Source organism: Oncorhynchus mykiss, chromosome 19 (assembly GCF_013265735.2).
Source record: "Oncorhynchus mykiss isolate Arlee chromosome 19, USDA_OmykA_1.1, whole genome shotgun sequence".
In the NCBI taxonomy this organism is placed as follows: domain Eukaryota; kingdom Metazoa; phylum Chordata; class Actinopteri; order Salmoniformes; family Salmonidae; genus Oncorhynchus; species Oncorhynchus mykiss.
In genome coordinates, this window is record NC_048583.1 from 65,533,258 (window position 1) to 65,556,520 (window position 23,263).

Sequence of the window (23,263 nt, forward strand, 5' to 3'; positions counted from 1 at the left end):
CCGTCCCGAGTAGTGATGCTGGACGGGCGGGCATTGTGCAGGCAGCGATCAGTTGAAGAGCATGCATTTAGTTTTACTTGCATTTAAGAGCAGTTCGAGGCCACGGAAGGAGAGTTGTATGGCATTGAAGCTCGTCTGGAGGGTTGTTAACACAGTGTCCAAAGAAGGGCCAGAAGTATACAGAATGGTGTCGTCTGTGTAGAGGTGGATCAGGGACTCACCAGCAGCAAGAGCGACATCATTGATGTATACAGAGAAGAGAGTCGGCCCAAGAATTGAACTCTGTGGCACCCCCATAGAGACCGCCAGAGGTCTGGACAACAGGCCCTCCGATTTGACACTGAACTCTATCAGAGAAGTAGTTGGTGAACCAGGCGAAGCAGTCATTTGAGAAACCAAGGCTGTCAAGTCTACCAATAAGAATGTGGTGAATGACAGAGTCGAAAGCCTTGGCCAGGTTGTTGAATATGGCTGCACAGTATTGTTTCTTATCCATGGCGGTTATGATATCGTTTAGGACCTTGAGCATGGCTGAGGTGCACCCATGACCAGCTCTGAAACCAGATTGGATAGCGGAGAAGGTATGGTGGGATTCGAAATGGTCGGTAATCTGTTTGTTGACTTGGCTTTCGAAGACCTTAGAAAGGCAGGGTAGGATAGATATAGGTCTGTAGCAGTTTGGGTCTAGAGTGTCCCTCCATTTGAAAGGGGGGATGACCGCAGCTGCTTTCCAATCTTTGGGAATCTCAGACGACACGAAAAGAGAGGTTGAACAGGCTAGTAATAGGGGTTGCAACAATTTCGGCAGATCATTTTAGAAAGAAAGGGTCCAGATTGTCTAACCCGGCTGATTTGTAGGGGTCCAGATTTTGCAGCTCTTTCAGAACATCAGCTGACTGGATTTGGGAGAAGGAGAAATGGGGAAGGCTTGGGCGAGTTGCTGTGGGGGGTACAGTGCTGTTGACCGGGGTAGAGGTAGCCAGGTGGAAAGCATGGCCAGCCGTAGAAAAATGCTTATTGAAATTTTCAATTATAGTGGATTTATCGGTGGTGAGTTTCCTATCCTCACTGCAGTGGGCAGCTGGGAGGAGATGTTCTTATTCTCCATGGACTTTATAGTGTCCCATAACTTTTGAGTTTGTGTTGCAGGAAGCACATTTCTGCTTGAAAAAGCTAGCCTTGGCTTTTCTAACTGCCTGTGTATATTGGTTCCTAACTTCCCTGAAAAGTTGCATATCACGGGGACTGTTCAATGCTAATGCAGAACGCCATAGGCTGTTTTTGTGTTGGTTAAGGGCAATCAGGTCTGGAGAGAACCAAGGGCTATATCTGTTCCTGGTTCTAAATTTCTTGAATGGGGCATGCTTATTTAAGATGGTGAGGAAGGCATTTAAAAAAAATAACCAGGCATCCTCTACTGACAATATCCTTCCAGGATACCTGGGCCAGGTCGATTAGAAAGGCCTGCTCGCTGAAGTGTTTCAAGGAACAGTTGACAGTGATGAGTGGAGGTTGCTTGACCGCTGACCCATTACGGATGCAGGCAATGAGGCAGTGATCGCTGAGATCTTGGTTGAAAACAGCAGAGGTGTATTTAGAGGGCAAGTTGGTTAGGATGATATCTATGAGGGTGCCCGTGTTAACGGCTTTGGGGTGGTACCTGGTAGGTTCATTGATCATTTGTGTGAGATTGAGGGCATCAAGCTTAGATTGTAGGATGGCCGGGGTGTTAAGCATGTTCCAGTTTAGGTCACCTGGCAGCACAAGCTCCGAAGATAGATGGGGGGCAATCAGTTCACATATTGTGTCCAGAGCACAGCTGGGGGCAGAGGGTGGTCTATAGCAGGCGGCAACGGTGAGAGACTTGTTTTTAGAGAGTTGGATTTTTAGAAGTAGAAGTTCAAATTGATTGGGTACAGACCTGGATAGTAGGACAGAACTCTGCAGGCTATCGCTGCAGTAGATTGCAACTCCGCCCCCTTTGGCAGTTCTATCTTGTCGGAAAATGTAATATTTAGGGATGGAAATTTCAGGGTTTTTGGTGGTCTTCCTAAGCCAGGATTCAGACATGGCTAGAACATCCGGGTTGGCAGAGTGTGCTAAAGCAGTGAATAAAACAAACTTAGGCTTCTAATGTTAACATGCATGAAACCAAGGCTATTACGGTTACAGAAGTCATCAAAAGAGAGCGCCTGGGGAATAGGAGTGGCACTGCAGGGCCTGGATTCACCTCTACATCAGAGGAGGAGTAGGATAAGGGTACGGCTAAAAGCTATGAGAATTGGTCGTCTAGGATGTCCGGAACAGAGAGTAAAAGGAGGTTTCTGGGGGCGATAAAATAGCTTCAAGGTATAATGTACAGTATGGTAGGATGTGAATACAGTGGAGGTAAACCTAGGCATTGAGTGATGATGAGAGAGATATTGTCTCTAGAAACATAATTGAAACCAGGTGATGTCATCACATGTGTGGGTGGTGGAACTGAAAGGTTGGATAAGGTATAACAGTGAAATAAGCCAATAAACACTAACCAGAACAGCAATGGACAAGGCATATTGACATGCTTAGTCGAGTGATCATAATGGTCCAGTGAGTAGTGAGGTTGGTTGGGGTAACGGCGATTCAGACAGCTAGCCGGGCCAGTATAGACTTTACGTCCGTCCCCTTGCCCCGACCTGGGCGCGAACCAGGGACGCTCTGCACACGTCAACAGTCACCCTCGAAGCATCGTTACCCATCGCTCCACAAAAGCCTTCAAGGTTTCAATGCTAGTGACTTCACTGATTGAAATGCTATTAGCGCGCACCACCGCTAACTAGCTAGCCATTTCACATCCGTTACACTAGCATAGGATGGAGGTCTGTTTTTAGCCACCTCGTGCGTTTCCGTCGGTAGATTAGTGGGGTTCCGTGTGGTAGAGGGGACTAATCCAATTGGCAAAATAGATAGTGACCCAAGAAAATTGTCCGATAGACCTATTCAGATATCAGCCGATAAGACAGCTAACGATTAGCGGGCTGCAGATGGGCGTTCAGGTGACGTTGAGACGGAGGGGCCAGTTGGATAACTCCCTCAGGCAGATAACGTCGGTAGTCCAGTTGTGAATCAAATCAAATCAAATTTATTTATATAGCCCTTCGTACATCAGCTGATATCTCAAAGTGCTGTACAGGAACCCAGCCTAAAACCCCAAACAGCAAGCAATGCAGGTGTAGAAGCACGGTGGCTAGGAAAAACTCCCTAGGAAGAAACCTAGAGAGGAACCAGGCTATGTGGGGTGGCCAGTCCTCTTCTGGCTGTGCCGGGTGGAGATTATAACAGAACATGGCCAAGATGTTCAAATGTTCATAAATGACCAGCATGGTCGAATAATAATAACAGAACAGTTGAAACTGTAGCAGCAGCACGGCCAGGTGGACTGGGGACAGCAAGGAGTCATCATGTCAGGTAGTCCTGGGGCATGGTCCTAGGGCTCAGGTCCTCCGAGAGAGAGAGAGAAAGAGAGAATTAGAGAGAGCACACTTAAATTCACACAGGACACCGAATAGGACAGGAGAAGTACTCCAGGTATAACAAACTGACCCTAGCCCCCCGACACATAAACTACTGCAGCATAACTACTGGAGGCTGAGACAGGAGGGGACACTGTGGCCCCATCTGAAGACACCCCCGGACAGGGCCAAACAGGAAGGATATAACCCCACCCACTTTGCCAAAGCACAGCCCCCACACCACTAGAGGGATATCTTCAACCACCAACTTACCATCCTGAGACAAGGCTGAGTATAGCCCACAAAGATCTCCGCCATGGCACAACCCAGACAGGATGACCACATCAGTGAATCAACCCACTCAGGTGACGCACCCCCTCCAGGGACGGCATGAGAGAGCCCCAGTAAGCCAGTGACTCAGCCCCTGTAATAGGGTTAGAGGCAGAGAATCCCAGTGGAAAGAGAGGAACCGGCCAGGCAGAGACAGCAAGGGCGGTTCGTTGCTCCAGAGCCTTTCCGTTCACCTTCACACTCCTGGGTCAGACTACACTCAATCATATGACCCACTGAAGAGATGAGTCTTCAGTAAAGACTTAAAGGTTGAGACCGAGTTTGCGTCTCTGACATGGGTAGGCAGACCATTCCATAAAAATGGAGCTCTATAGGAGAAAGCCCTGCCTCCAGCTGTTTGCTTAGAAATTCTAGGGACAATTAGGAGGCCTGCGTCTTGTGACCGTAGCGTACGTGTAGGTATGTACGGCAGGACCAAATCAGAGAGATAGGTAGGAGCAAGCCCATGTAATGCTTTGTAGGTCAGCAGTAAAACCTTGAAGTAAAGGCCAGGTGGGGCTCCGCATCGGCAGTAAAACGGGTCCGGATAGGTGATTGTGTGGCTGATGGAACTCTTCAGCTGGCTCGCTCCGGAATAATTGATGTTTGCTCTGGGACCGATGTAAGCCAATAGTCACACGGATAGCAGCTAACTAGCTGCGAGATCCAGGTGTAAATGTCCAGAGCTTGCGGTAGAAACCTGGGGATATGGATAGAAAATAGGTCCGGTATGCTCTGGTCTGAGTCGCGTTGTACAAAACTGGCGATAGCTTTTCGACCACCAACCATGGTTAGTTGAATACTACAGTTAGCCAGTAAACTGGCTAGCTTCTGGGGGCTCAACATTGAGAGCTCAAACCACCCAGTTTATATATACTGTGTGTGGATTTATTATGTCTTAACTTTTATAGAACCTATTGACAGTTTTATTACGTTTGAATTTGAGGAGTCTGTTTCATTGATGGACATTTTAGTGGTCCGTCTTCTGTCACCATTCTGTTAGCATTTGTCCTTTCTGGATACAGTTTACCACCTTGAAGTTCAGAACACTGCTTCTACTACAGCAACTGGTGATATAAACGGAAGAGGAACCCCATCGCTACAGAGTGGACACGGATGTTTCCATCTAGTCCCTGTTTCACAGCCCCTTCACTGCATTCTAATGGCGCATTCACGTGCTGGTCGGAACTAGGAAACTCTGACATTTCCGATTTGCTAACTGGTTGTAGTTATACATGTGCCGTGTTCAACGAAGCAGCTATTCGGACATTTTCATTATTTCCAAGTTCCGACAAGCATATGAACAAGGCATAATCCGCCTTGACCGTAGCAACGATTGCGATTGACAACTGGATATATTCACCTGGGAACCTAACCATCTTTCGTGGTCATATCAACCAATAGCTGTGGCTTCACAGAGAATTTGTATTGGTCCAGCGATGACTGTTTTAACCAATCATGTTTTAACACACCGCCACTAGAGTTTCTGACGTCAGTGGCTTTCCCTTGTGGCGGTAGTCACTAGTTACCACAGCCACAAAGTCAGAAGGCCCAGCCAATCAGATGAGGGAGTGTGAGGATGTGTATTCTGTTTTGAGGGAAATGCCTCATTTTCGAAATGGCATATTGAGTTTGAGAGCCAAATAACTATATACATTCAGGAATAAGAATTAGCAATTTCACAAAAATTCTGAACATTGAGAAAGGACAAAACAAACGTTTATTTCTTTTTTAGATGACAAGTAGCTACTCATCTAAAATGGCATGGATTCCATTCCAAGCACAGAGGAGTTCTTCTAGTTTACAGAGTTGTTAGTTTCCCTACAAGCCTTTAATGCTAACAGATATACTATATTTCACCTTTTCATTTTTTTTCTTCCTGTAAAGCACATTTTATTTATTTAAATGTTAACTTTATTTAACATTGCGTTACATTCCATGTCTGAAATGTGCTGTATAACTAAAGCTTGATTTGATTTGTGTGTGTGCATATTGTGCATCAATCTGTAGAGACCACGAGGAACTGAAAGCTCTAGACCCGCTCCACTGCAGCCCCGTCGATGTGGATGGGGGCGTGCTCGCCCCAGTTTCCTGTAGTCCATGATCAGCTCCTTGGTCTTACTGACATTGAGGGAGAGGTTGTTGTTCTGGCACCACACTGCCAGGTCTCTGACCTTCTCCCTGTAGGCTGTCTCATCGTCACCGGTGATCAGGCCTACCACCTTCGTGTCATCAGCAAACACAGGAGTACAGGAGGGGACTAAGAACACACCCCTGTGGGGCCCCTGTGTTGAGGGTCAGCGTGGTAGAGGTGATTTTGCCTACCCTCATTACCTGGGGGCGGCCCATCAGGAAGTCCAGGATCCAGTTGCAGAGGGATGTGTTCAATCCCGGGGTCCTAAGCTTGGTGATGAGCTTGGAGGGGACTATAGTGTTGAATGCTGAGCTATAGTCAATGAACAGCATTCTCACATAGGTGTTCCTTTTGTCCAGGTGGGAAAGGGCAGTGTGGAGTGGAATAGAGATGGCATCATCTATGGATCTGTTTGGGCGCTATGCGAATTGGAGTGGGTCTATGGTTTCTGGGATGATGGTGTTGATGTGAGCCATGACCAGCCTTTCAAAGCACTTTATGGTTACAGATGTGAGTGCTACGGGTCGGTAGTCATTTAGGCAGGTTACATTAGTGTTCTTAGGCACAGGGACTATGGTGGTCTGCTTGAAACGTAGGTATTACAGATTCCGTCAGGGAGAGGTTGAAAATGTCATGGAAGACACTTGCCAGTTGGTCAGTGCATGCTTGCAGTACACGTCCTGGTAATCCATCAGGCCCTGTTGCCTTGTGAATGTTGACCTGTTTAAAGGTCTTACTCACATCGGCTACAGAGAGCGTGATCACACAGTCGTCTGGAACAGCTGGTGCTTTCATGTATGGTTCTGTGTTGCTTGCCTCAAAGCGAGCATAGAAGGCATTTATCTCATCTAGTAGGCATACGAGCAGCTCGAGGCTGGGTTTCCCTTTGTAATCCGTAATAGTTTACAAGCCCTGCCACATCCGACAAGCGTCAGTCTGTATAGTGGGATTCAATCTTAGTCCTGTATTGATGCTTTGCCTGTTTGATGGTTTGTCGGAGGGAGTAGCGGGATTTCTTACAAGTGTCTGGATTAGTGTCCCGCTCTTTGAAAGCAGCAGCTCTAGCCTTTAACTCAGTGCAGATGTTGCCTGTAATCCATGGCTTCTGGTTGGGATATGTACGTACCGTCACTGTGAGGACTACGTCATCAATGCACTTATTAATGAAACAGGTGACTGAGGAGTTACTCCTCAATGCCATAGGATGAATCCCGGAACATATTCCAGTCTGTGCTAGCAAAACAGTCCTGTAGCTTAGCATCTGCTTCAACTGACCACTTTTTTATTGATGGAGCCACTGGTGCTTCCTACCATCTATCATGACCCTGGTTTCAGAACAGAGGACCTATCATGACCCTGGTCTCAGAACAGAGGACCTATCATGACCCTGGTCTCAGAACAGAGGACCTGTCATGACCCTGGTCTCAGAACAGAGGACATACCATCTATCATGACCCTGGTCTCAGAACAGAGGACCTACCATCTATCATGACCCTGGTCTCAGAACAGAGGACCTGTCATCTATCATGACCCTGGTCTCGGAACATAGGACCTGTCATCTATCATGACCCTGGTCTCAGAACAGAGGACCTGTCATCTATCATGACCCTGGTCACGGAACAGAGGACCTGTCATCTATCATGACCCTGGTCTCAGAACAGAGGACCTACCATCTATCATGACCCTGGTCTCAGAACAGAGGACCTACCATCTATCATGACCCTGGTCTCAGAACAGAGGACCTGTCATCTATCATGACCCTGGTCTCAGAACAGAGGACCTACCATCTATCATGACCCTGGTCTCAGAACAGAGGACCTACCATCTATCATGACCCTGGTCTCAGAACAGAGGACCTGTCATCTATCATGACCCTGGTCACAGAACAGAGGACCTGTCATCTATCATGACCCTGGTCTCAGAACAGAGGACCTACCATCTATCATGACCCTGGTCTCAGAACAGAGGACCTACCATCTATCATGACCCTGGTCTCAGAACAGAGGACCTGTCATCTATCATGACCCTGGTCTCAGAACAGAGGACCTACCATCTATCATGACCCTGGTCTCAGAACAGAGGACCTACCATCTATCATGACCCTGGTCTCAGAACAGAGGACCTATCATGACCCTGTTCTCAGAACAGAGGACCTGCCATCTATCATGACCCTGGTCTCAGAACAGAGGACCTATCATGACCCTGGTCTCAGAACAGAGGACCTATCATGACCCTGGTCTCAGAACAGAGGACCTGTCACCTATCATGACCCTGGTCTCAGAACAGAGGACCTATCATGACCCTGGTCTCAGAACAGAGGACCTATCATGACCCTGGTCTCAGAACAGAGGACCTGCCATCTATCATGACCCTGGTCTCAGAACAGACGACCTATCATGACCCTGGTCTCAGAACAGAGGACCTATCATCTATTTTTATTTTATTTTATTTTATTTCACCTTTATTTAACCAGGTAGGCTAGTTGAGAACAAGTTCTCATTTGCAACTGCGACCTGGCCAAGATAAGGCATAGCAGTGTGAACAGACAACACAGAGTTACACATGGAGTAAACAATTAACAAGTCAATAACACAGTAGAAAAAAGGGGAGTCTATATATACATTGTGTGCAAAAGGCATGAGAAGGTAGGCAAATAATTACAATTATGCAGATTAACACTGGAGTGATAAATGATCAGATGGTTATGTACAGGTAGAGATATTGGTGTGCAAAAGAGCAGAAAAATAAATAAATAAAAACAGTATGGGGATGAGGTAGGTGAAAATGGGTGGGCTATTTACCAATAGACTATGTACAGCTGCAGCGATCGGTTAGCTGCTCAGATAGCAGATGTTTGAAGTTGGTGAGGGAGATAAAAGTCTCCAACTTCAGCGATTTTTGCAATTCGTTCCAGTCACAGGCAGCAGAGAACTGGAACGAAAGGCGGCCAAATGAGGTGTTGGCTTTAGGGATGATCAGTGAGATACACCTGCTGGAGCGCGTGCTACGGATGGGTGTTGCCATCGTAACCAGTGAACTGAGATAAGGCGGAGCTTTACCTAGCATGGATTTGTAGATGACCTGGAGCCAGTGGGTCTGGCGACGAATATGTAGCGAGGGCCAGCCGACTAGAGCATACAAGTCGCAGTGGTGGGTGGTATAAGGTGCTTTAGTGACAAAACGGATGGCACTGTGATAAACTGCATCCAGTTTGCTGAGTAGAGTGTTGGAAGCAATTTTGTAGATGACATCGCCGAAGTCGAGGATCGGTAGGATAGTCAGTTTTACTAGGGTAAGTTTGGCGGCGTGAGTGAAGGAGGCTTTGTTGCGGAATAGAAAGCCGACTCTTGATTTGATTTTCGATTGGAGATGTTTGATATGGGTCTGGAAGGAGAGTTTAGAGTCTAGCCAGACACCTAGGTACTTATAGATGTCCACATATTCAAGGTCGGAACCATCCAGGGTGGTGATGCTGGTCAGGCGTGCGGGTGCAGGCAGCGAACGGTTGAAAAGCATGCATTTGGTTTTACTAGCGTTTAAGAGCAGTTGGAGGCCACGGAAGGAGTGCTGTATGGCATTGAAGCTCGTTTGGAGGTTAGATAGCACAGTGTCCAAGGACGGGCCGGAAGTATATAGAATGGTGTCGTCTGCGTAGAGGTGGATCAGGGAATCGCCCGCAGCATGAGAAACATCATTGATATATACAGAGAAAAGAGTCGGCCCGAGAATTGAACCCTGTGGCACCCCCATAGAGACTGCCAGAGGACCGGACAGCATGCCCTCCGATTTGACACACTGAACTCTGTCTGCAAAGTAATTGGTGAACCAGGCAAGGCAGTCATCCGAAAAACCGAGGCTACTGAGTCTGCCGATAAGAATACGGTGATTGACAGAGTCGAAAGCCTTGGCAAGGTCTATGAAGACGGCTGCACAGTACTGTCTTTTATCGATGGCGGTTATGATATCGTTTAGTACCTTGAGCGTGGCTGAGGTACACCCGTGACCGGCTCGGAAACCAGATTGCACAGCGGAGAAGGTACGGTGGGATTCAAGATGGTCAGTGACCTGTTTGTTGACTTGGCTTTCGAAGACCTTAGATAGGCAGGGCAGGATGGATATAGGTCTGTAACAGTTTGGGTCCAGGGTGTCGCCCCCTTTGAAGAGGGGGATGACTGCGGCAGCTTTCCAATCCTTGGGGATCTCAGACGATATGAAAGAGAGGTTGAACAGGCTGGTAATAGGGGTTGCGACAATGGCGGCGGATAGTTTCAGGAATAGAGGGTCCAGATTGTCAAGCCCAGCTGATTTGTACGGGTCCAGGTTTTGCAGCTCTTTCAGAACATCTGCTATCTGGATTTGGGTAAAGGAGAACCTGGAGAGGCTTGGGCGAGTAGCTGCGGGGGGGGGGGGGCTGTTGGCCGAGGTTGGAGTAGCCAGGCGGAAGGCATGGCCAGCCGTTGAGAAATGCTTGTTGAAGTTTTCGATAATCATGGATTTATCGGTGGTGACCGTGTTACCTAGCCTCAGTGCAGTGGGCAGCTGGGAGGAGGTGCTCTTGTTCTCCATGGACTTCACAGTGTCCCAGAACTTTTTGGAGTTGGAGCTACAGGATGCAAACTTCTGCCTGAAGAAGTTGGCTTTAGCTTTCCTGACTGACTGTGTGTATTGGTTCCTGACTTCCCTGAACAGTTGCATATCGCGGGGACTATTCGATGTTAGTGCAGTCCGCCACAGGATGTTTTTGTGCTGGTCGAGGGCAGTCAGGTCTGGAGTGAACCAGGGGCTATATCTGTTCTTAGTTCTGCATTTTTTGAACGGAGCATGCTTATCTAAAATGGTGAGGAAGTTACTTTTAAAGAAAGACCAGGCATCCTCAACTGACGGGATGAGGTCAATGTCCTTCCAGGATACCCGGGCCAGGTCGATTAGAAAGGCCTGCTCACAGAAGTGTTTTAGGGAGCGTTTGACAGTGATGAGGGGTGGTCGTTTGACTGCGGCTCCGTAGCGGATACAGGCAATGAGGCAGTGATCGCTGAGATCCTGGTTGTAGACAGCGGAGGTGTATTTGGAGGGCCAGTTGGTCAGGATGACGTCAATGAGGGTGCCCTTGTTTACAGAGTTAGGGTTGTACCTGGTGGGTTCCTTGATGATTTGAGTGAGATTGAGGGCATCTAGCTTAGATTGTAGGACTGCCGGGGTGTTAAGCATATCCCAGTTTAGGTCACCTAACAGAACAAACTCTGAAGCTAGATGGGGGGCGATCAATTCACAAATGGTGTCCAGGGCACAGCTGGGAGCTGAAGGGGGTCGGTAGCAGGCGGCAACAGTGAGAGACTTATTTCTGGAGAGAGTAATTTTCAAAATTAGTAGTTCGAACTGTTTGGGTATGGACCTGGAAAGTATGACATTACTTTGCAGGCTATCTCTGCAGTAGACTGCAACTCCTCCCCCTTTGGCAGTTCTATCTTGATGGAAGATGTTATAGTTGGGTATGGAAATCTCAGAATTTTTGGTGGCCTTCCTGAGCCAGGATTCAGACACGGCAAGGACATCAGGGTTAGCAGAGTGTGCTAGAGCAGTGAGTAAGACACACTTAGGGAGGAGGCTTCTGATGTTGACATGCATGAAACCAAGGCTTTTTCGATCACAGAAGTCAACAAATGAGGGTGCCTGGGGACATGCAGGGCCTGGGTTTACCTCCACATCACCCGCGGAACAGAGAAGGAGTAGTATGAGGGTGCGGCTGAAGGCTAGCAAAACTGGTCGCCTAGGGCGTTGGGGACAGAGAATAAGAGGAGCAGGTTTCTGGGCATGGTAGAATATATTCAGGGCATAATGCGCAAACAGGGGTATGGTGGGGTGCGGGTACAGCGGAGGTAAGCCCAGGCACTGGGTGATGATGAGAGAGGTTGTATCTCTGGACATGCTGGTTGTAATGGGTGAGGTCACCGCATGTGTGGGGGGTGGGACAAAGGAGGTATCAGGGGTATAAAGAGTGGAACTAGGGGCTCCATTGTAAACTAAGACAATGATAACTAACCTGCACAACAGTATACAAGGCATATTGACATATGAGAGAGACATACAGCGAGGCATACAGTAATCACAGGTGTTGAATTGGGAGAGCTAGCTAAAACAGTAGGTGAGACAACAACAGCTAATCAGCTAGCACAACAACAGCAGGTAGAATGGCGATTGATTAGGCAGAGAGGGTCGGATTAACTACACACAGAGCCTAAGTGCGGCTGGGGCCGACAGATAAAACATAAACAAGCAGAATGGATTACCGTGATTAATGGACAGTCCAGCATGCATCAGCTATGTAGCCAAGTGATCAGTGTCCAAGGGGCAGCGGTGGATGGGGCAGGGAAGCTGGACTGGCGAGTGTTATCCAGGTTAGAAAACTAACAATGACTAAATAGCTTGTAGCCAGTTAGCTGGTTAGCTTCTGGAGGTTCTTGAGTGTGTTCTAAAAATGTAAAGATAATAGCGGTTCCGTATCACATTGGGTGAGGCAGGTTACCGGAAGGTATAAACAAATTAAAAATCGAAAAGGGATAGAAAGTAAATATGGGTTCAGTGAGTGTTTGGGACGCGGCGATTCAGACGGTTAGCAGGCCTGTGCTAACAAGCTAACAGTTAGTAGACGGTGCTAAACACGGTAGCAGTTAGCGGACCGGGCTAAACAAGCTAGCAGTTAGCAGGCCGAATTTGCAAGCAAGGAGCTAGCAAGGGCTAGAGAGTTAGCCTTTGGGGACGTCGCGATGGGGGGAGTCTGTTTATTCCTCTTCATGCGGTGACATCGATGGACCGGTCGTGGGTCCGGATATTGTAGCCCAGGAGCTCAAAATGTTCCGTTTGCGATGGGAATCCGGGGATGAAAAATAAAAATAAAATAATAAATAGGTCCGTTATGCTCTGGTAGAGTCGCGTTGTTCGAACTGGCGAGAGCTTTCCGAGCTAAAGGTTAGCTGATGACCGGTTAGCTGACCGGTTAGCTGAAGACCGCTAGCAATGTTTTGCTGAAGCTGGTAGTTAGTTGGCTAGTTGGCTAGCTTCAGTTGAGGGGTTCCAGATCCGAAGTAAATATAAATACTTTAGGAAAAATAGCTACGTTGGGTGAGGCGGGTTGCAGGAGAGTATTTAGAAGAAGTTGAGGTTCAGCAAAAAGTTTTAAAGATATGTGAAGAAAGAAAACGAAAACAAACGATATATACAAGGGACACGACACGACAACACGTCCTACTGCTACGCCATCTTGGAATCATGACCCTGGTCTCAGAACAGAGGACCTACCATCTATCATGACCCTGGTCTCAGAACAGAGGACCTACCATCTATCATGACCCTGGTCTCAGAACAAAAACCTACCACATGTCATGACCAACACAGCTATGGTAGGACATCGTCTGGCGCATTGTTCCCCCATTAGTAAGCAAGTGGTCGCGTTCCTGTCTGACTACCTCACCGACTTGTGCCAGATCTTACGACACCTGGATAGTTATTTACACATCAGCTAACGACATATTACATAGCAATCTGATGCCTGACTGCACAGCCGATGACGTGGCACGCAAACATTGGTTGATGCAATGCAGTGCCTGCTCATCTAGTTGGGCAGGAAATGGACCAGTGGGTTAGGTTTGGCTAGCAGATTCCTGGTCCAAAGCAGGACAGGAAATGGACCAGTGTGTTAGGTCTGGCTAGCAGATTCCTGGTCCAAAGCAGGACAGGAAATGGACCAGTGTGTTAGGTCTGGCTAGCAGATTCCTGGTCCAAAGCAGGACAGGAAATGGACCAGTGTGTTAGGTCTGGCGAGCAGATTCCTGGTCCAAAGCAGGACAGGAAATGGACCAGTGTGTTAGGTCTGGCTAGCAGATTCCTGGTCCAAAGTAGGGCACTATTGTGCAGACCCCACTTTGTCTCCTAATCCTAATTGGTCTCCCCCTCGTTTCTCATCTGTCTGAATACATTTTTTAATCCAAAGTAGTGCATTCTATAGTGAATAGGATGCCATTTGGGATGCACAGGTTGTTCCTACAGCACTGCCAGGAGGAGGCATTTTGTTATGTTGTTGTCAAGGAGCCTGAAATCAAAAACCTAGTTAATAAATGTCCTTTTACAGTGGGGCAAAAAAGTATTTAGTCAGCCACCAATTGTGCAAGTTCTCCCACTTAAAAAGATGAGAGAGGACTGTAATTTTCATCATAGGTACACTTCAACTATGACAGACAAAATTAGAAAAAAAATCCAGAAAATCACATTGTAGGATTTTGAATTAATTAATTTGCAAATTATGGTGGAAAATAAGTATTTGGTCACCTACAAACAAGCAAGATTTCTGGGTCTCACAGACCTGTAACTTCTTCTTTAAGAGGCTCCTCTGTCCTCCACTCGTTACCTGTATTAATGGCACCTGTTTGAACTTGTTATCAGTATAAAAGACACCTGTCCACAACCTCAAACAGTCACACTCCAAACTCCACTATGGCCAAGACCAAAGAGCTGTCAAAGGACACCAGAAACAAAATTGTAGACCTGCACCAGGCTGGGAAGACTGAATCTGCAATAGGTAAGCAGCTTGGTTTGAAGAAATCAACTGTGGGAGCAATTATTAGGAAATGGAAGACATACAAAACCACTGATAATCTCCCTCGATCTGGGGCTCCATGCAAAATCTCACCCCGTGGGGTCAAAATGATCACAAGAACGGTGAGCAAAAATCCCAGAACCACACGGGGGGGACCTAGTGAATGACCTGCAGAGAGCTGGGACCAAAGTAACAAAGCCTACCATCAGTAACACACTACGCCGCCAGGGACTCAAATCCTGCAGTGCCAGATGTGTCCCCCTGCTTAAGCCAGTACATGTCCAGGCCCGTCTGAAGTTTGCTAGAGAGCATTTGGATGATCCAGAAGAAGATTGGGAGAATGTCAGATGAAACCAAAATATAACTTTTTGGTAAAAACTCAACTCGTCGTGTTTGGAGGACAAAGAATGCTGAGTTGCATCCAAAGAACACCATACCATCCAAAGAACACCATACCATCCAAAGAACACCATACCATCCAAAGAACACCATACCATCCAAAGAACACCATACCATCCAAAGAACACCATACCATCCAAAGAACACCATACCATCCAAAGAACACCATACCATCCAAAGAACACCATACCATCCAAAGAACACCATACCAAAATACCAGTAACAGTGTGTGAAAACCTTGTGAAGACTTACAGAAAACGTTTGACCTCTGTCATTGCCAACAATGTGTATATAAAAGTATTGAGATACACTTGTTATTGACCAAATATGTATTTTCCACCATAATTTGCAAATAAATTCATTAAAAATCCTACAATGTGATTTTCTGGATTTTTTTTCTCATTTTGTCTGTCACAGTTGAAGTGTACCTATGATGAAAATTTCAGGCCTCTCTCATCTTTTTAAGTGGGAGAACTTGCACAATTGGTGGCTGACTAAATACTTTTTTGCCCCACTGTAGATGATCCAGCAGTCAGTGAGAGGCAAATGTTGACACACACCTAGAAAGAAACACAATCACAGGATGTTATGACTAGTTCCTTTTATTCATCAGTAGTCTCCTCTCCTCCCTGCCTATTTTCAATAGCCTGATCTCAGATGTGTCTGTGGTGCCTCGCCATATACCAACTCCTATGGTCGTTGTCACAGCACAGATCTGGGACCAGGCTGTCCTCAATGCTTCAGCAGTGGAAGACTGGCACATTCCATATGAAATCATCTTCAGAATAAAATGTCACATCTTTGCCAAATCCAGTAAGGGAATAATTACATTGATAAATCATGAGAATGTATTAGTGCTGATAGTGAGATGGTGATTAACCTACATTCTGAACTACAAAACGGGTTCATCACCATGTTGTTTCTACTCAGACAACATGGTGACGCTGTTTAATTGTTGTGTGCATAAAACCCTCCCAAAATGTATAGATAGAGACATTATTAGACTGTGATTATTACAGCAGAGACATTTACAGTCAGTTCGGTTGTCTATATTTCTAATCTGATTGCTTAATGTCAGGGTCGTCTGTTCATGTCTTCTGCGGTCTGACCTCTCACCATGAAAGAGCGTTGTGGCTCCATGGGCTTGCAGGGCCTTTATAATAAAGAATTCACTTTGAATGCAATTCAATCAGAATCATCTGTAATTGAGGGTACATGTATAAAGTTTAAGAATGCATTAAATCATGTGTTAGATAAAAATGATCATACATTCACTGGAACAAATTTCATTGGAATTTTAAACCCATAATAAAATTGATGTCCTCGTGACATCTGCAATCGTTGCGCATTTCCGTGTGTGTCTGTAAACGCCTCCTCATGTCACTTCCGGATGTCAAAATGCAGCTATGTTCAGCGGTGGTATCATAGCCACCGGAAAAATGTAATGGAAGAATGAGATTAAAATCAGGCACAACAAGGAGATAGGAAGGTTTCGTTCTAGCAACAACTGTGTCCCTCTCAAATTTCCACGGAGCTTGAAAACCAGGCCGGTCGCATTCAAATACGACCAGAAGTGGACCAGTGATACGGACCTGTTTGGAGCAGTAGCCATCTTTTTGAGAATGGACGGGGCGATACGGCGGCCGGCCTGCATCCTGACTAGCGGGCTGGTAAAGGTTGGTGACCGGGCCTCGATGCTCCAAACACTGCTCATTTTCTCGGCTTTCGGGCTGCTCCTTGGACTGCCCGCTGTCACCGAGGCGAAAGAATGCGACAAACCGTGCGTGAATGGGAAATGTAACACGTCTACGGGCAACTGTGTGTGCAGCCCCGGCTGGGTCGGGGACCAATGCCAACACTGCGGAGGAAGGTTCAGGTGAGAATCGCCGCCTACGACTTCCATTACATATAAGTCATTGGACGAGGTCCTCTTCTGTACGGGGGAGTTTTGTTACCTGTCCCGACGCTCGGTCTCAACATTAGTATGGAGCGATTTCAGTGCCAAAACAAATTGTATTTCCATCCTTCATTTTTCATTTGTATTAGCTAGGACTTTGAATTTAATGTTTTTGAATTTCTAATGTGTACAAATGTAATCATTGAATTCATAAATTGAACTTGTAATTCATGATTTGACACTGAATTGAGTGAATATTATATTCAGTTTTAAATATATATATATTTCAATTTAATTGAACATTCAAATTAAATGTATATATTAAGTTGCACTATGGTAGATTGTCTGAATCAAGTTTACAAACTATAAGTTCCAGTTTATCAAAGTTTCATACAGTCTTCAGAAAGTATTCATACCCCTGGACTTACTGCACATGTTGTTACAGCCTGAACTCAAAATGGGGGATAGAAATACTATATGTAATCCATCTACATATAATGACAGTTATTTTTTTTTCATTGAATATTTTGCTAATTTATGGAACATTTAAATAGACATCTCATTTACATGATGTATTGCGTGATGTATTGCTGTCTCTACCTTCTTGCCCTTTTGCTGTTGTCTGTGCCCAACAATGTTTGTTCCATGTTCTGTGCTGCTGCTATGTTGTGTTGCTACCATGCTGTGTTATGTGTTGCTGCCTTGCTGTGTTGTTGTCTTAGGTCTCTCTTTATGTAGTGTTATGGTGTCTCTCTTGTCGTGATGTGTGTTTTGCCCTATATTTATATTTTTAATCCCAGGCCCCTGTCCCCGCAAGAGGCCTTTTGGTAGGTCATCATTGTAAATAAGAATTTGTTATTAACTGACTCTGACCACTGAATCAATACTCTTTAGAAGCACCTTTGGCAGCGATTACAGCTGTAAGTCTCTAAGAGCTTTCAACACACCTGGATTGTGCAACATTTGCCCAATTATTTATTTATTTGTTGTTATTTTCACAATTCTTCAAATTGGTTGTTGATCATTGCTAGACAACCATGTTCAGTTCCTCCATAGATATTCAAGTAGATGTTTTCGATTGTATTTTTTCTCTACATTTTTTATTGGACATATGAAGAATTATAAATCAAACAGATGCATCCTTTTATCCCCTATACTTATTGAAACACCTCCCTTTAACAACAAAACCAGCATACATTTTACAATTTTTGTAACAAATTTACAATTGGAGATAATATATAAATATACATGTGTACACATACACTATAAAAAATATCACAACATACTATCTCTACCCTCCCGTATCTCGTTGGCCAAAATTCTTACTCCTGATCAATAGAGGGCAACTATTCAAAAAAGGAAATGAAAGGCTGCCATCTCAAGTTAAAGTTATCAGTAGAGCCTCTCAGAGTATATTTTTTTCTAAGTGTAGAAAACACAGATCTTTCAACCAGGATGATGCAGTGGGAGATTTGAAGGATTTCCAGTTCTGCCGGCAGGCTATAAGGGAAGCAAACGTTACAATGTCCGCTTTACTTTTAGTGAGACGAGTCAACGAAGGTGGAACTCCAAATATGGCCATTAGAGGACGAGGCTGCAGGTTAATATCTAAAGAGAGTATTAAAAAAGGATGTCCAATACTCAGACAGTTTAGAACACAAATAAAACATGTGGGTGTGGTGGAGTGAATAAACATCTATCACATGTCATTTGTGTTTTTCTTTGGTGTAGTGAATTCTGTGCGAGACTTTGAACTGAATTAAACCTAACTGAGCACATGATGTGGAGTTAACCCTAAAGGCCTCCTCCCGCCAGTCATCTGTAAAGTCCTCCTCCCGCCAGTCATCTGTAAAGCCTCCTCCCGCCAGTCATCTGTAAAGTCCTCCTCCCGCCAGTCATCTGTAAAGCCTCCTCCCGCCAGTCATCTGTAAAGTCCTCCTCCCGCCAGTCATCTGTAAAGTCCTCCTCCCGCCAGTCATCTGTAAAGCCTCCTCCCGCCAGTCATCTGTAAAGTCAAGTTCAGGTTCACTAACTCAGTCTGTCTTGATTTTGTTTATTGGAGAGGGTTCAGAGGACAGCATAATGTCATATAATCTAGAAATCAGACCTTGCCGATTCCACGGGAGGGACAAAATCTCCTCTAGCAACGTCTTGGGAGGCAGTTAATGAGAGTGAACAAAGTTACTTGCTTGAAAATAGCAGAAAAGATTGAGCCAGATTAGATTTAGCAATGAGATCATTAAAACTGACAAACTTCCCATCTAAAAATACATCTTTGAAACAAACCAAACCTCTCTCACGCCACAAAACAAAAGCCTGGTGGAGGGTAAAAATAGGTGGTCGATACAGAGGGCTTAGAAGAGAAGGGACAGAAAGTCTAACATGTTGACCAAATTATCTCCAGATCTTCAGAGCAGAGAGCACAATGGGGTTTCCAGTATACTCTGAAAGACACAGGGACAGTGGGACACAGGGACAGTGGGGCACAGGGACAGTGGGGCACAGGGACAGTGGGGGACAGTGGGGCACAGGGACAGTGGGGGACAGTGGGACACAGGGACAGTGGGGGACAGTGGGGCAAAGGCAAGAGCAGAAAGGAGGATGATTGGCAGGAGTGCAGCAGTTGGTCCCTGGAGCATTACACCAGACCATAATCTTTTGAATATTGGCTGCCCAATAGTGAAGCAGTACATTTGGAAGTGCCAATCCTCCATCTTTTATCTTTTGTAGTATTGCTCTACGTTTCCTAGGTGATTTGCCTACCCAGATAATATGACTGATGAGCCTTTCAAACTTGGTTAAAAAAAATATTTTGGTAGAAAGATCGGAAGATGTTGAAAAAGGTAAAGGCCTTGGTAAAATGTTCATTTTAACTGATTGGATTCTGCCAGCTAAAGAGAGGCAGACTATCCCAGCATTGTAATCCTACTTTACCTCGTATGACTAGGCTTACAAAGTTTGTTTTATGGAGGGTAGCCAGAGAGTGTGTTATATTCACACCTAAATAATAGTAGATCATCTGCATAGTGTCACTTTGTGCTCTTCACCAGCTCGTTGGATTCCAGTAAATGATGGTGATAATTTTAAGGCCAAGGAGAGCAGTTCTATATCAAAAGAAAAAAGGAGCAGGGACAAAGGGCACCCTTGGCGGGTCCCTCTGGAGAGGGGGAAGTATTTTGAATGTTGATAGTTCGTGTGGACGCTAGCCGTAGGAGCAGAATAGAGCAGACGAATCCATGATATGAAATTGGACCCAAAACCAAATCTTAAAATAAATAATCCCACTCCACCCAGGCGAAAGCCTTCTCTGCATCAAGAGAAACAAATGTTGGGGTCTGGAGAGATAGGAGAGAGTATAATGTTCAAAAGCCGGCGTACATTGGACGCTGGGTTAGCGTCAGGGGGAGAGAGCCACGTGATAACGAGTCGGTGAACATATCTAATAGTAACGCTGCGAGTTGATCTGAGAATTTGTTTATACAAATTGACTGGGAAGCCATCAGGGCCTGGGGCCTTGCCATCAGAGCCTGGGGCCTTGCCATCAGAGCCTGGGGCCTTGCCATCAGGGCCTGGGGCCTTGCCATCAGAGCCTGGGGCCTTGCCATTAGCGCCTGGGGCCTTGCCATCAGAGCCTGGGGCCTTGCCATCAGAGCCTGGGGCCTTGCCATCAGCGCCTGGGGCCTTGCCATCAGCGCCTGGGGCCTTGCCATCAGCGCCTGGGGCCTTGCCATCAGCGCCTGGGGCCTTGCCATCAGGGCCTGGGGCCTTGCCATCAGGGCCTGGGGCCTTGCCATCAGGGCCTGGTGCCTTGCCATCAGAGCCTGGGGCCTTACCATCAGGGCCTGGGGCCTTGCCATCAGGGCCTGGGGCCTTACCATCAGGGCCTGGGGCCTTACCATCAGGGCCTGGGGCCTTGCCATCAGGGCCTGGGGCCTTACCATCAGGGCCTGGGGCCTTGCCATCAGAGCCTGGGGCCTTGCCATCAGAGCCTGGGGCCTTGCCATCAGAGCCTGGGGCCTTGCCATCAGGGCCTGGGGCCTTGCCATCAGGGCCTGGGGCCTTACCATCAGGGCCTGGGGCCTTACCATCAGGGCCTGGTGCCTTGCCATCAGAGCCTGGGGCCTTACCATCAGAGCCTGGGGCCTTACCATCAGGGCCTGGGGCCTTACCATCAGGGCCTGGGGCCTTACCATCAGGGCCTGGGGCCTTGCCATCAGGGCCTGGGGCCTTACCATCAGGGCCTGGGGCCTTACCATCAGGGCCTGGGGCCTTACCATCAGGGCCTGGGGCCTTACCATCAGGGCCTGGGGCCTTACCATCAGGGCCTGGGGCCTTGCCATCAGGGCCTGGGGCCTTGCCATCAGAGCCTGGGGCCTTACCATCAGGGCCTGGGGCCTTACCATCAGGGCCTGGGGCCTTACCATCAGGGCCTGGGGCCTTACCATCAGGGCCTGGGGCCTTACCATCAGAGCCTGGGGCCTTACCATCAGAGCCTGGGGCCTTACCATGAGGGCCTGGGGCCTTACCATGAGGGCCTGGGGCCTTACCATCAGGGCCTGGGGCCTTACCATCAGCGCCTGGGGCCTTGCCATCAGCGCCTGGGGCCTTGCCATCAGGGCCTGGGGCCTTGCCATCAGCCATCAGGGCCTGGGGCCTTGCCATCAGGGCCTGGGGCCTTGCCACTTTGCATTAACTTTAGACCCTTTGTTATGTAATCTAGATGCAGAGTGTTATCCAGAACTTTACTCATGTCCATATCAATGGATGAGATATCCACGTTATCTAAAAAGTTGTCCATAGCCGTATTATCTGATGGGTGTTCAGATTTGTAGAGGTTAGTTGAATTAATAATAGAGGGATCACTTGTAAGATTACGGGAAGAGTCATAGACCTGAGAGATAAGATGCTGACTGGCGTTTAAGTTGGTGTGCCAATAGGTGGCTGGTCTTGTCGCCATATTCGTAGTACGTCCCCCTTGTTCGTTGCCATAGAAACTCTGCTTTATCAGTGGAAAGCAGATTAATTGAGTTTGAAGTTTCAGCCTCTGCGTATAATTCATGGGATGGTGAAGTTGAATATTGGCGGTCTATTGCCAGGATTGAGTCCACCAGTTCCTGACATAATGAGCATTGTAAGAAATTATCTTTCCTCGTAATACAGCGTTGAAAGTCTCCCAAAGAAGAGAGAGGGGGAGGTGTCATCATTTTTATTCATTTGAATGAATTCATCTGTTGGTCGAAATAAATTAGAAGGAATTCTTTGTTAGACAATAGGGCCGTGTAAAATCTCCAATTCAACAGTTTTTTTGCGTTCGGAGTAAGAGCTACGTTTTTCAAGTAGATTTAAGTTAAAAATGTAACTCGGCCACTCAGGAACTTTCACTGTCTTCTTGGTAAGCAACTCCAATGTAGATTTGGCCTTGTGTTTTAAGTTATTGTCCTGCTGAAAGGTGAATTCATCTCCCAGTTTCTGGTGGAAAGCAGACTGAACCAGGTTTTCCTCTAGGATTTTGCCTGTGCTTAGCTCCGTTCTGTAATTTTTTTCTACACGCATACCCATAACATGATGCAGCCACCACTATGCTTGAAAATATGAAGAGTGGTACTCCGTGATGTATTGGATTTGCCCAAAACAAAACACTTTGTATTCAGGACAAAAAGTGAACTGCTTTACCACATTTGTTTGCAGTATTACTTTGGTGCCGTGTTGCAAACAGAAAACATGTTTTGGAATATTTCTATTCTTCTTTTTAGTCAGTCAAATAGGTCATATTGTGGAGTAACTATCTCCAGTTTTCTCCCATCACAGCCATTCAACTCTGTAACTGTTTTAAAGTCACCATTGGCCTCAAGATGAAATCCCCGAGGGGTTTCTTTCCACTCCGGTAACTCAGTTAGGAAGGACGCCTGTTTCTTTGTAATGACTGTGTGTATTGATACACCATCCAAAATGTAATTAATAACTTCACCATGCTCAAAGGATATTCAATGTCTGCTTTTTTTGTTGTTGTAAGGCATTGGAAAACCTCCTTGCTCGACTGAGGGACCTTACATAATTGTATGTGTGGGGTACAGAGACGAGGTAGTCGATCAAAAACCATGCAAAAACAAACTGTGAGCTTTCTAATGTCAAAATAAGTTTGTTACTCACAAAATCTGGAATTTTAAGCAACTACCTTCATTTACTTCTCCTCTTATGATGGTATGTCGAATACATGCCTATCCAGCACCTCCAAATATGATCTGGCACCTGCTTGGTTAACAACCGGTGTAGACTAACAGTGAGATGTTGACTTACCGGCCTTTCCCAACAATGCAGAGAGAGGGAAAACATGATAGCACGAGGAATTGTACACAATGAGTAGCCTAACCATAGCTCGATAACAATAACTCATTACTGACACGAACAGGTCGGAAGTCTAC

The 23,263-nt window shown here is 46.4% G+C and overlaps 1 protein-coding gene across 8 annotated transcripts in view; it reads left to right on the forward strand.

Annotated features, from left to right (window-relative positions):
• Positions 1 to 16,268: 16,268 nt before the first annotated feature.
• LOC110498653 (attractin) overlaps positions 16,269 to 23,263 on the forward strand; it is a 258,850-nt gene continuing 251,855 nt past the window's right edge. For 4 of the 8 annotated variants that reach the window (XM_036955432.1, XM_036955429.1, XM_036955430.1 and 1 more), the window contains exon 1: positions 16,269 to 16,820. In XM_036955432.1, the coding sequence (XP_036811327.1) occupies positions 16,567 to 16,820 (254 nt within the window). In that variant the 5' untranslated portion in view covers positions 16,269 to 16,566. The remainder of the gene's footprint in view (positions 16,821 to 23,263) is intronic. The other 4 variants (XM_036955426.1, XM_036955428.1, XM_036955431.1 and 1 more) reach the window with 3 other exon arrangements.